Source organism: Cyanistes caeruleus, chromosome 3 (genome assembly GCF_971803275.1).
Source record: "Cyanistes caeruleus chromosome 3, bCyaCae1.hap1.1, whole genome shotgun sequence".
NCBI classification, from domain to species: Eukaryota; Metazoa; Chordata; class Aves; order Passeriformes; family Paridae; genus Cyanistes; species Cyanistes caeruleus.
This window is the reverse complement of record NC_141703.1, coordinates 23,805,403-23,818,409: the sequence shown is the minus strand read 5'-3', so window position 1 is coordinate 23,818,409 and position 13,007 is coordinate 23,805,403. Positions and strand designations below refer to the sequence as shown.

General features: G+C 35.6%; 1 protein-coding gene across 7 annotated transcripts in view; it reads right to left on the bottom strand.

Annotated features, from left to right (window-relative positions):
* Positions 1-13,007, bottom strand: part of MYO16 (myosin XVI) — a 367,619-nt gene that overhangs the window by 112,987 nt on the left and 241,625 nt on the right. For all 7 annotated transcript variants that reach the window (XM_086880163.1, XM_086880162.1, XM_086880164.1 and 4 more), the window contains 4 exons: positions 12,248-12,365; positions 11,403-11,474; positions 10,641-10,782; positions 1,405-1,477 (listed from right to left, as the gene is read on the bottom strand). In XM_086880163.1, coding sequence (XP_086736289.1) covers positions 1,405-1,477; positions 10,641-10,782; positions 11,403-11,474; positions 12,248-12,365 — 405 coding nt within the window. The remainder of the gene's footprint in view (positions 1-1,404; positions 1,478-10,640; positions 10,783-11,402; positions 11,475-12,247; positions 12,366-13,007) is intronic.

Sequence of the window (13,007 nt, the reverse complement as noted above, 5' to 3'; positions counted from 1 at the left end):
CAGAAATAATAAAATAAATTCCTTTTTTCTCATTTTTCTTAGATCTTGTGTTTTCTATTCAAGAATCTTTTCCAGTTATTAAGCAGAAAATTACTTACGCCAGAAAATAGAATTTATGGTATTTCATGATGTCAATTCAGATCTTTTATGATTTTCACGATTAAAAAAACAGTGCAGAACAGAGTCAAAGGAAAATAACCAGTAACTCCCAAGATGAATCCCTCTCTTTTGAGAAGCATTTAAACTGCATAGAATACTTCATACTTATTAGGCAGGAAGCTTATGGTTTCTTTTTTATTTCATATATTCAGTCTGTTAAAATGTTATTAATTTTTCGCTTTCTATTTTCCCCTGAAGGTGGCATTCACAATGAGTAAATGACTAGGAATATTGCAACACATCAATAGTCCTTAATCCAGCAAATGTTTAAACAAGGGAGAACTGTAACAGCAGAAATAATTTTGTGAGAGGGAAACTGGAATTGATTTTATTGCCTTCTTACATGCTCTTTTGAAGGTACAGGTAAACCTATTTTGTGCTTTCAAACATTTGGAAATCAGGTAGCAATGTAAACATTATACAAGCTGAACTCACTAGAAAGAGGAAGCTGAGCCATAAAACAATGGACTGACCCCTGACAAAGGGGAAAATCCCAGTTTCAAACAATAGCAAGTCCTTTGTTGCTGCTGATACCTTCTTGATTCTTTTCTATGCTTTGGTTTTCTTCCTCTGCATTACAGAATGAATGAGCAACTGAACAACCACTTAAACACCTCTTTGAGTGTGTTGTGTAGAGTCATTAATGCTTTCTGAAATACGTAATTCACAAGAGCTCTGGTTTTCAGTGATTAATGTTGAAGGTAGGCAAACATCTTAAAGAAAGTTTGATATTTAAAAGGATTTTAAAGCATTATTTGACATAAATTTCAATTTATTTTCCATGAATGCAGTTCAATTTTTTTGAAAAGTCACATATTGTAAAGTCAAAAAAGAGTTGAATCTGCCAGTAATGGCACTTAGCATAATGAAACATTTTCATTTTATTTTTTCTCCAAGGCACATGAAGACCTTTTGATTTTTCTTCCAATTCAGTGTACTGTCCTTCTGCTCACTGATCTACTTGAAGTATAAACACCACAAGCATGGAAACAAACAACACTATTTCCCTCAGATTGTCTTTCAGTGCTAATACTACCCCTCTTCAAAATCACAATAGATATTTACTATATTATTTTAAAATTGTCAACAACTGTACAAAACCCAGCATATAATTCATACACAAATAGGTATAATGGGGAAAAATATTTAAAGAGAAAATTTTCACCTTCATGTATTCTGATCAAAACTAGTTAATTAGAGAAATAAAAACAGGTACAGTAAAATCAGCAAAGCATCCACACTTGCCTGTTCAAAAGTATTCTTTTGAAATTCTTCAAATCCAAAAATATCTAATACTCCAATTTCAAACACCTGGTCACTGGGGAAAAAAAAGATATTACAGATAATAAGAATTCAAGCAAGTGAATAATACATCTGTTGTTTCTGACAAGAAGTATTTCTGTTCTAGGACAAAAGTAGGCTGTATTTCAAAAACATGGATGAAATACACAACCAGACCATGTATAGAACAGAATCAAAATTCTACTCACAACCTATTATACTGAACAGAAATAAAAAAGCAGGGTTCAGGATTGCTTTAGCAGCTATGCTAATAACTAAATTTGTAAGAGGAGGAAAAATCTTAATTTCCTAAAGTCCAGACTCTAATCATATATGTACCTATTTTCTGGATAACATCATGGATAACCATTTTGGAGAAGTTTCAAAATGCCTGGTTGCATTCAGTAATCCATTCCTGTTTGTATTTCTTTGGCAGCTAGAATGTGTTCTACAGAATGTACTTCAAGGGAAACCTGTAAAACGTGAGTCCTCTCTGTGTCAGCATCAAGTAGAATTTCTGGGCTCAGGCTGCCCAAGGGGCTGCATGCCCCAGGGGAAAGAACAGTCAGGGGTCAGGCCTGAAGAAGGCAGATGTTGCTTCTCTGTATAAATAAAAGAGCAGTTGTTGATGTTGCATCTAATTTGTCGTGTCACTGCATGCATTCAGGGAAGGGATTTTATTGTGGCCAGGTGGAAGGAGTGGAAGGATCAGGGTAGAGCAGTCACCTAAGATTTGGACAGAAGAAATGGGAAAAGGACAGAGGTGTTACTATTCTGTACTTGGAACTGACTCATTGTAAGCGTGACCTGGAGAGGAAACTAAATTCACTGCAGTGAGCAAAACTAATACTTTGGGATATTCTGTTGCCTGCTTTTCAAGAATAGTATTGCAGGCTGCTTGTTCTAAGAGCCTTCCATTTTTATTTTTTTTCTCCATATTCCAAGTTTCCTCTATGTCTAAATCTCTGTGCATATCAGGCTATAGATGTACAGGGGAAAAAGGTGAACCACTCTTAAAGGACATGAATATACCTCCACTTCAGTCATTGTAACCCCTAATGTGTCATTAGACAAAGATCCAGCCCTCAAAATAAATTCCTATAGAGCAAAGAAACAAACTAGAATAATTTGAAAAATAATGCATATTACAAAACAAGCTGGGGAAAAACAATCCTCAGGGCCAAGCACAGCCTTTTTCAGAAATCATGCCCAAGAAGTTTGTCTTCATTTCAAAAGAGCACTAGTTCAGTGCACTACTGATTGTCACAAGACTGGCTGTGTGCGTAAATGTCAGACATAGATTGTTACATAATAAATCTAGTCCAGAATGGCTTTGTTGGGCAGGGGAGGTTATCTGGAGGTCGATTTGCCTCCAAGGGAATTTCTACAAGAAAAAGCATAAAGCAATATCACCACCTCCATCTCTAGCAATGAATGCAATTTAAATTGGGTTTTAAAATGTAAGGCACATTCACAACTGCTCCTGATTAGAGATGGGGGGTGTACATTCCTCGTCAGAACAAGCTTTCAACAAAATCTGTCAATTTATAGAAAGAAAAATTAAATGTTTAAAAACAAATTACCTCAGAGAAATGTATATTAAAAATCCATAATTATAATTTTATTTAAATGTAATTTGGAAAAAAAAAAAGAAGCTTGAAATTTCAGAATACTTGATAGGTTTTCACTCTGCTTTTTTTTCCTCTTCTTTTTTTTCCAATTTATATTCAGCTTTCCTTATAGCAAGGCAAAACATGAACTCTTGTGCAACATTGTACAATAGCTGAAATAATGCATTATATTTCTCAATTTTTAAGAACTACTTAATACAGAAGAAAGAGCTTATCCCCTCTCTGTCTGATTCAATTAATAATTTGAGACTGGATTGTTTACATCCCAGTTGAGTCCATGACTGTTATTTTGTCAAATTAGTCTCTCTTACTTTCCCTCAAGGAATACATAAACATTTGCATTAGGAAAAGACCAACACAAACCGATTTAATGAATTATTAAAAGACAAAAGCAGGTCCTAGCTTCCAAAACTCTGGGTAAAAGCTTTAGCAGCCAGCTTACTGCCCACTTCAAGTAGAACTCCTTATGAAAACTGTGATATTTGTGACAAATATACTGGCTTGCTAATATACTAGAGATGCATTTGTTGACAGAAAAACATGTAGTCTCAGTGTTTTTATGAACTTCTCTTGATAATTTTGGTTTAGTATTATTAGGAGATGCAGACATCGCATTAAAAGAGCTGGAGGTTTTACATAATTAATATCTTGCCTATAGGGCAAGTATAACAGCACTAGGCTCTGTATCCTCTACAATAGTGACATTTTACTATTACATTGTGCTATTTATGTGCAAAATCTCTACATCTATGATAGTAATTTTCTGTACTAAATTATTGCTCAGATTTTGAAAACTAAATAACAACTGAAAACACAACATACAAATTAAAAACATTGCTTTATATGTGGTTTCAAATTACTTTGTTCTTTTAATCTTTCTTCTTCTCTTTCTCTTTTTCATATCACTTTTCTTGCCAGAAGGAAGGTCCATAGATGTTTCTACTGGCTAGCTGTCAATCATATTAATTCCAGCAAAATTACTTTCCTTAAATAATCATAGCAGAGATTCCCAAGGCAAAATAAAGCATGAATGATTCCATGTTAACAAATGAAAAGGCATGTCACCATGGTCTAAAAGAATAAATATTAGAAAAAGGCACTTTTTGTTCTGAAATATTTCCTTATTTTCTTATTTTATGGTTCCTAATCATCACTGATACATCTCTTTATTTTGTTTCAGATATTTAATATTTACTATATATAACTAAAATAATTATGGTTTTAATGTGGGATGAGACTTTGATTTCAAGTTTGAAAATATTTCCCAGAATAGAAAGCAGAAAAAAAGAATTTGCTGATGTTTGATGAACTTTTTTTTTCTCTTATATCAGCACGCAAAAGTAAACACTTAAGAAAAAGCAAGGATGTTCACTATAAGTCATTTTGGTTTTCTGATACATGAAACTATTTCAACTCACAACATTTTACAATGTCTTCAGCTTTGCCTTTTTTTCCTCAGAACACATCTGTAAAGATATCCTTATAGACTAGAAATAACCTTTTGATTTTGTACCCTTAACAACTGCATTATAAAGAAACTACATAAAAATTCCTGGCAACTCTAAAAACAACACACATACAGAAGTCATCGTGTTTGATAATATATCACCTTGGCAGACATCTTGTGTTCATCATGAGATGCTCTCAAATCGTTTGCCATTCCTGGCAAGGTAAACAGAACTCCCTTTACAATACATCTGACCCAATGCTTCAGACAAACCTACAGAATGTTATTTATTCACTTTTATTCCAGTGCAGAGGGTTCTTAGCTCCAAAATCAAGAGGGTCCATTCCTTTTGTTATCTTTTGCAATCTGCCAGCATAAAGCAATGAGATCAGTCTGTTGTGGGAGGGTGACTTTACGTGCCTTTTCATCTGCCCATGATACAACAGCTCTTGCTCTTCCTCCAACTTCTGCCAATAATGAGGAAGGCTTATGTCTGATCTGGATAAACTGGAAGTGATACTGATTAATGAGGAAATATTTCTCTGATTAGATGAAGTATAGAGCCTAGCCTTCAAATGAGGTCCTTTAGAATACTAATTAAGAAGCCCTCAGTTTTCCCAGGGGAGCAGATTATACCTGATGTCACAAACACAGCTCTCGAAGGTAATAGGCCAAATACTTCCAGTTGGATATGATGTTCTTCATCTCAATTACTCAAAAAAAAATAGTTTCTGAAACTTTTGAGGGAGATTTTTCAATAGTATGAGATTTTTGCTGAGATTTGGCATCATTGCCATGTCTCTCAGGATCTTTCTCAACAACTGTAATTTTTATTTTAATATTACCTTACCCAGAGATGCATATATAGATGGTGGCTGGACATACCAGAAAGAAACACTGGTTCCATATCTGACAAACAAATTCATTTTTTGAGTGATTTGACAGTTATGGCAGGAAAGAAGAAGTATATTTGCCAATGCACTCAAGATCTATATCTCTTTCATTATCAGCACATATTCTTCCTCAGCTCTTTCAAATAAAATTTTTTCTGTGCTTTAAAAAAATGGCATTATCTTGTTAAATGACATACTGGAAATTATCCAGAATTAAGCAATTTTCAGATTATGGTATTTTGCACCATATTATATTAGATGTTTTGTACTGCTTGCCTGTTTTAAAGATTTCCCTACCTACACATATAGAAACAATTTTCATTATGCTGTGGCTTCAGGTTTTGAACAGGAAGTTCCTTTCTCTCCCTCCTGCACTCCCAGCAACTTTCTACTGAGTTCACTAATAGATAAATAAATATTTAAGGGTATTTTTTTCTGAAGCTGGGAAGATTTCTATTCCAGAATATCTTGTTCTATAAATCAGATAATGTACTAAGGATTTTGCAAATGAGACCTCTGAGATCCTTCCTTTGCCCAAATAAGTGTTCCTACTGGTACTCTTCGGCACTATTTGAATTTTGATGGGTATGGGTATACAGTCAGAATATATAAGCTTTCAGAAACTACCTCTTTAGAAATATTCTGTTTGGTCCATGTGCAACAGAAATCTATGGCTGTCCTGGTGATATGGACAGAAAGCATGACTGGATGGAAGCTTGCTTTGTTTGTCTGTAATGGTGCCAAATAAGAATGCTAGAATGGGTTGGGTTTAAGTGACCACAGCAGGTCATCTGGTCCAACCTTCCTGCTCAAGCAGGAAGAGTACATGGCACAGAACTGCATTGAGATGGCTTTTGAATACCTCCAGTGAAGGAGATTCCATAGCCTCTCTGGGCAGCCTGTTCCAGTGCATGGTCACCCACAGTAAAAAAGTTGTAGAACATGTGCAGGTAGAGCATCAGCTTCTGCCTGTTGCCTTTCGTAATGTTGTTCGGCACCACTGAGCAGAGCCTTGGCTCCACTCTCTTGACACCCTCCCTTTAGATTTTTATAGGCTGAGATGAGGTTCCCCTCTCAGTTGTCTCTTCCTGTGACTAAACAGGCTCAAGTCTCTCAGCCTTCCCACATAAGAGAGATGCTCCAGTCTAAATCATCTCTGTAGCCCTCCACTGGACCTACTGCAGGAGCTCCATGTCTCTCTTCTCCTGAGAAGCCCAGAACTGGACAGGGTGCTCCAGATGTGCTTCACCAGGGCTGAAAGAGGGGCAGGATCACCTCCCTTGACCTACTGGCAGTGCTCTTCCTAATGCACCCCAGGACACCATCAGCTCACTTGGCCCAAGGACACACGGCTGGCTCATAGAGAGTTTGCTGTCCACCAGGACATCCAGGTCCTTCTCCCCAGAGCTGCTTTCCAGCAGGTCAGTCCCCAGACTGTACTGGGGCAGGGGATTGTTCTTCCCCAGGACAGGACCCTGCCTTTGCTGAATTTCACAGTTCTCTGTCCATCTCTCTCCACCCTGTTGAGGTCCTGCTGGAGGGCTGTGCAGGGCATTGGCCACTCCTCACAGCTTTGTGTCCTCAGTGAACCTGCAGAGGAGGCACCTATCCCACCATCCAGCTCATGTATGAATAAGGTAAACAATACTGTGCCCAGTAATGGACCCTGAGGGTGACTGCTAGTGAGAGGCCTCCAGCTAGATCCAGGCCCTCTGGGACCTGCTGTTCAGCCAGGCTTTATCTACAAAATATTTATCAACTTTTTATCAGGTTTTATCTACAAATAGAGAAAGTCTTTTCTAACTAGCTGATAAAGCAACATGCCTTCAACTTAGTAGCAGGCAGGGAACACAGTATCAAGATTTTCTCAGGCCCATACACCTAATTAGATTGTTTTCCATGAGAAATGAAAAACAATATTTCACAAGAGTTCACACACATTCTTTAATCTCCACAAAGAAAAAGGCCTCTTGCAGAATGAGTCAGGAATTGTTAAAACATTACCTTAAGTCATTTCATTACTCATTTGAATCACCAGATCCAACTTTGCCAACATGCAAACAATTGCATCGAAATGTCACATTAAGACAACCATGAATCTACAAAACTGAAAATCAGAATGCTTATCTGAATGGAAGTAAAACAGAGTAAACTTTGAAGAGTTAAGAGTCTTAGGAAGAAATTCACTGAGATTATTTTGCTAATAATAAAATCAGTAGAATAGGAAATCATTATATAGATGAGTGAAGACAAATATCAATAATTTAAAAAAAAAATAATTATAAGCACCTGTGAGAAATACTATTAGCTTTCTTCTAATCCCACTTGAAGGGTCAATTATGGCAAAATAATTTCTCCACAGCTGATTTTTTAAAAATAATATAAGAATTAATCAAGTAGCAAATTTCAGATCTTGCAATCAGTATAAATTAGCATGGGTTATAGTTTAGTTAAAACATAGGGTTATAATTTAGTTAAAACTAGACAAAATTATAAGTTTTTATGGAATAGTGCAACATTTCCAAAGGTGTATTATCTCACTTAACATCATTAAAATTCTTGCTCTGTACTTATTGAATAGTATTCCAAAGTAATGAGTTTGCTGGATTCTGGCAACACTTTTTATTCTCTGTACTTCATATTTTTAGAGCTTGGTCTTTGCAGGTTTTCACAAATCACCTCCCCTTTGCTTATATCTAACGATAATCATTCATTTTATTTTGTCTGAAACCTATCACAAACTTTTTGTTAGTAAATACAAATCAAAATTAAAGACAAAAATCAAGTATTTCCACCATAAAAGTTAAATATGGATAACTGGTTTCCTAACAAAGGCTAAGAAGGTGCTTCTTTTAGAGTTACTAAGCCAAGAAATCTAATTTTATTGCTTCATAAATTCTCTCTGAAGTGTGATTTAAGTACAGCTAAGCTGCCTCACAACAGAACAAGAGAACTGAGTTAGAAACCTTATTCCAGGCTTCTTATGAAGGCCTCATACCATCTGATAAGTAGTAATTCTGCCTATTTCCAACCAGGGAATGAAGTGTGGCCTGGAATGTATCAGACTTATGTAGTCACATAAGTTAATGTTTTTGGTGGATCTTTCAGTAGAGGTTTATTAAAACTGCACCAAACTGGAGATATAATGCTCCTAACTGATAGTTACTTGGATGTATTTGAAGCAAATCTGACCCACTAAACACAAACTCATTGCAGTAATCCAGCTTGCATCTAGAACTATTCTATGCCTTGATTTACTCCTCCAGTTTAAACAATATGATTAGGCTAAACAAAACAAACAAACAAACAAAAAACAAACAAGAAAACACCCAAACAACAACAAAACCTATATGTGGGCTACTTCAACTGAGGTTTAAATATCAGTGAAAGATGATCAACCTTATTTCCACTTAAAATAAGCTATTTATCTTCAAGTTTGGAAAGGAAATGAAACTAGTTTTGACCTGATAAAATTTAGTATATCTTGTCAGTACCGCCAATTAATCCTGAGCTGGTTAGCTTTCTATAACCAGACTAAATGAAGAACTGCTCCTTTTCAAGCATAGGTATAATAGAGGACACTATTGCAAACTCCTCATTTCTGGTACATCAAACGTCTCTCCTGTTTTAGCTGGGACTTACAACCTCACACAGTGTTCACTTTACCTCACAGGTAGAAATAGTTTAATGAAGAAATATTTTTACAAGGTTAAGATTACCTCTTCTACCTAGTGATTTCACTAAAAGGAGACTACAAGATAGACAATATACAAACATCTTTGACTTTCATTATTTGAAGATCCTATTATATCTAAAAATGATATGTTTATATTAACAACAGAAGTACACAACACCCTATTCTGAAAGAATGTAAGATATCAAATTGTAAAATTACACACTGAAAAATTATTTCAAATTAATTTAATAGATTTTTAATGTATCAATTCTAAATTTCTTTCTCAACAATCACTACAAAAAAAGCTCACTGTAATTAGAAATGACTGAGCTGGATTGTTGTCTGTCACAGACATGCACTGAGCTAAGCCTCTGTTCCATAAATCCCAGGAATGAATGAGGAAGTAGCTCATGCTACTGCCCTTGCTTATTATATACAGAGTATGTCAAATTAGGCCATGGACTGGAAAATTGCTCTAGCTTAGTGTCACAAACAGACAAGTAAAATCATTCCATATTACTTCTGTTTGCCTTCAGAAGGAAGTGAGACACTCTGGTGGTGCATGTATAATGACAGATTTTAGGTACAGAAAGCTGAGTTATTCAGGCATGGTACCTTTTTCCCTTAGCTACACCCATAGAAAAGAAAAGATTTGTCACTAATTGGTCTATGAATTGGAATAAAAACAAGATAGTGAAGTTCTCAAACTCTAAAAGAGGGCACCTTGTAAACACTTGTCCTATGCCACAGAGATGATATAAAGAAAACACCCTTATAAAAGTTCCACATCTGTCATTAATGGATTACCATTTACTCATAACTCCAAGCCACTTGTATTTCATGCTCATGAGAGCTCATCTGAGCATATGAGCTGTTGAACTTTGATTAAGTTACATGCATATGATCATCTAATTAGGTCTACTGTCTTAGTTTGTTACTTTGATTCTACTGAGATTTCATTTTTGTTGTTCTTTCAATTTGTTTCTTGACTGCTCCACTGATGCACATTAATTAGCATTCATTTTTCCAAGAAACCATGCTGGATAGCAACAGAATTAAATTTAGAAGATGCCAACCTAGAGAACATTCTTAGAACATTTAAATCAGTTAAGTTTAAACATTCATTTGAAGGCCTTTGAATAAAATTCTGGTTTTAATACCCTGTGCTAAGGTCACTATTTTGGGAAGAAAGAACAAGTATGTTCTGCATTAAAAAAGTACCAAGCAGCATTTTTCATGTTGAAAGACTTGGCTCATTCTATATTGTCAAGTCCTAAAAGACTATTAATTGTAACCACCAATCTAGATTACCTCAAGAAGTACCATGGCACCCTATATAAGCAAATAAATAAACAAATAAGTTACAGTATAAAAATCTAGAAGGAATGGCCAACGCTTTAAAGATCCAAGCATCACTGTCATGCTATTATAAAATTCTTTAAAACTTTATCAGTGTGCATTAAATTCCACCATTTAATGGAATCATGTTTCTTTTACAGGTCTGGATTTGAACAGAAAATGGAACATCTAATAGTTTCCAATGGCACTCCTACCTGCCACTCTCATCTTGATTTTGAAGGTAGCAGTTGATTTTGTTGACCAGAAAGCTAAACAAACGACCATACAGAGATTTTGCCAGGAGATCCCGGTAAAAATCTGCAATCTCTATAGTGTGCCTCCGAACAATCGTGTCTCCTAAGAGAAAAAGCAGAAAATGGAGATGAAAGTGTGCTGTAAACTTCGCCTTAAGTAATTTTAGCTACAGTAAATTTAGCTACAGTTACTTCTCCTTTGCCAAACATTTACATGGTGTTAGCTTTTTTCTGAAGCCTCTAGTGCAAGATGAGAAGACTGTCAACAGTCAAAAGATTTTAAGTTTGGAAATACATGCCTTTATACTTTGTTCAAAAGAAACGTGTATGAGTACTAAACAGAACTAATATTTTACTGAAAATATTTTTTCAGGTTTTTTTTTTTTTTTTTCCAAAGACACTCCTGTTGATTAAAGTTCTCAGTAATATTCTCTATTAATATCTAATCTGTTACTTTGACACACTTTTGTAGCAATAATCAAGTTAGGAGCCCATCAGCATCACCGTGTGAAACTTCTTTGGTCCATATTACAAAGGCATTTCTAATTTGGTGGTCCGGTTTGATTTACTGCATGACAGATAAGCCTACATATTCCTCAGAGGGAACATTTACAGGACCATACAAGAAATAAACAAAAATCAACAGCTTTTAAATTTTTTAAAACAGAAAGCTCAATATGCCAACACATCTGATCTATGGGAATGTAAGCTTGGAAATATTACCTTTAAAATACTGAACATCAGTTGTTAAGGCTGAAGCGAGCTCATCTGGTGAAACCTGCAGCATCCCTGCCACTGAAAGGAAAAGAAAATGTAAAGAAAGACTGATTTATGCTATATTGCATATTTCATTTTTTACAATGGATTTTCTTCTGTAGATGTTTTTTTGAATAGTGAAAAAATCCAAACATTAAAGAAAAGGGTGGTGTCACAGGAGTAATCAAAATTAACGAAGACATAAAATAGGATGACTACAGTCAGTACTTTATGAAGTTTGAATGTATCTGTATATTACAGTACAACTTTCTCTCCCCTCCAAAGATTATTCAGGACTTTCCCCAGGGTTGGGCAGACTTTCTGTGGTATTGGAGTGAAGGTATGCTACTTATTGACATTCTGTATCCGTAAGCCACTTGGAGGAGATTTGTTAGTGACCGAGAGGCGAAACTTCAAAGCACAGAAACAAGAGACCTTTTTAAGACATAGATTTTGAGTGTAAGAAATTCAATCCAAGACAAATTGTTCAGCTGTTGACAAGCAGTGCAAAAGCATTTCCAAACAAAACTGCACAAAGTGCACTGTACAATTTCTTTTGGCAAATGATAACATTAAATATGACATTTAATTAGCTAATTTGCAACACTGGCATTTCATTTCATCCCATAAAAATCTGCAATTTATAAAACATCCAAATCAATTGGATACTGTCTTCCCACAGTAACTTATGAATTTTCAGAAGTAATTTTTTTTTGTCTCCCTGGAATTGTGTTTCCATCTGTCGGTGGAACCGCGCAACTTCCCTGCTGTGGGACCGAGCAGGCGATGCTCCAAGGTCGTGTCCTACTGACCTTGTTCCAGTAGCTGCAGGTCTGACACGAATGCTGTCTCAGCATCTGTCAGAGCCGTAAAGCGAATGTCTCCAAGATGCAGAATTGCTGAGAGAATCACAAACAGGTTCTCCACCTCCTGCACATATTTTGTTCAGAATTAAAGATAAAGAAAAGATCTGTTGGGCACACCAATGAAAGGCAATGCTTTACAAAAATACAAATTCTGTTAGTTTGTATCATCAGCATTTGATCAGTTGAAAAGCTTTCACATGTGAATTATTACAGGAAATTTGAAACCAAACTGGAACCTATCTAGGACATGTACCAAAAAAATTACTTTTTATTTCCTTTGTTTTAATGTAAGTCACATTAACTAATAGGTAAAGAAAGCTTTTCCAAATGTGATAAAAACACTAAAATATCTTTAATGGATGCATTGTTTCTTCAAGAAATAAAACATATCTTGTCCATAGAGAATTTCCACTGAGACAATTTCTGTATCTGGGAACAGCAAGGGGTTTTTTGCTTCAGCCAGCTGAATTCACAAACGAAGTTTCTATCTCTATAGGTTCCTGGTATTAAAAGCTGTAATTAAGGTCTGAAAGAAACAAAAGCAACTCTCCTTACCCTCACACTTCCCCTCCAGGATTGCATACTCTTCTGTGATGTCTCAGATTGTGAAGCAGTTATCTTTAGGGGCAGATTTTTCCTGGCCTCATTTTTATCACAGCAAGAAGAAAACTAACTTTCTTCAGTTCTTTTGGTTGGTTAATTATAT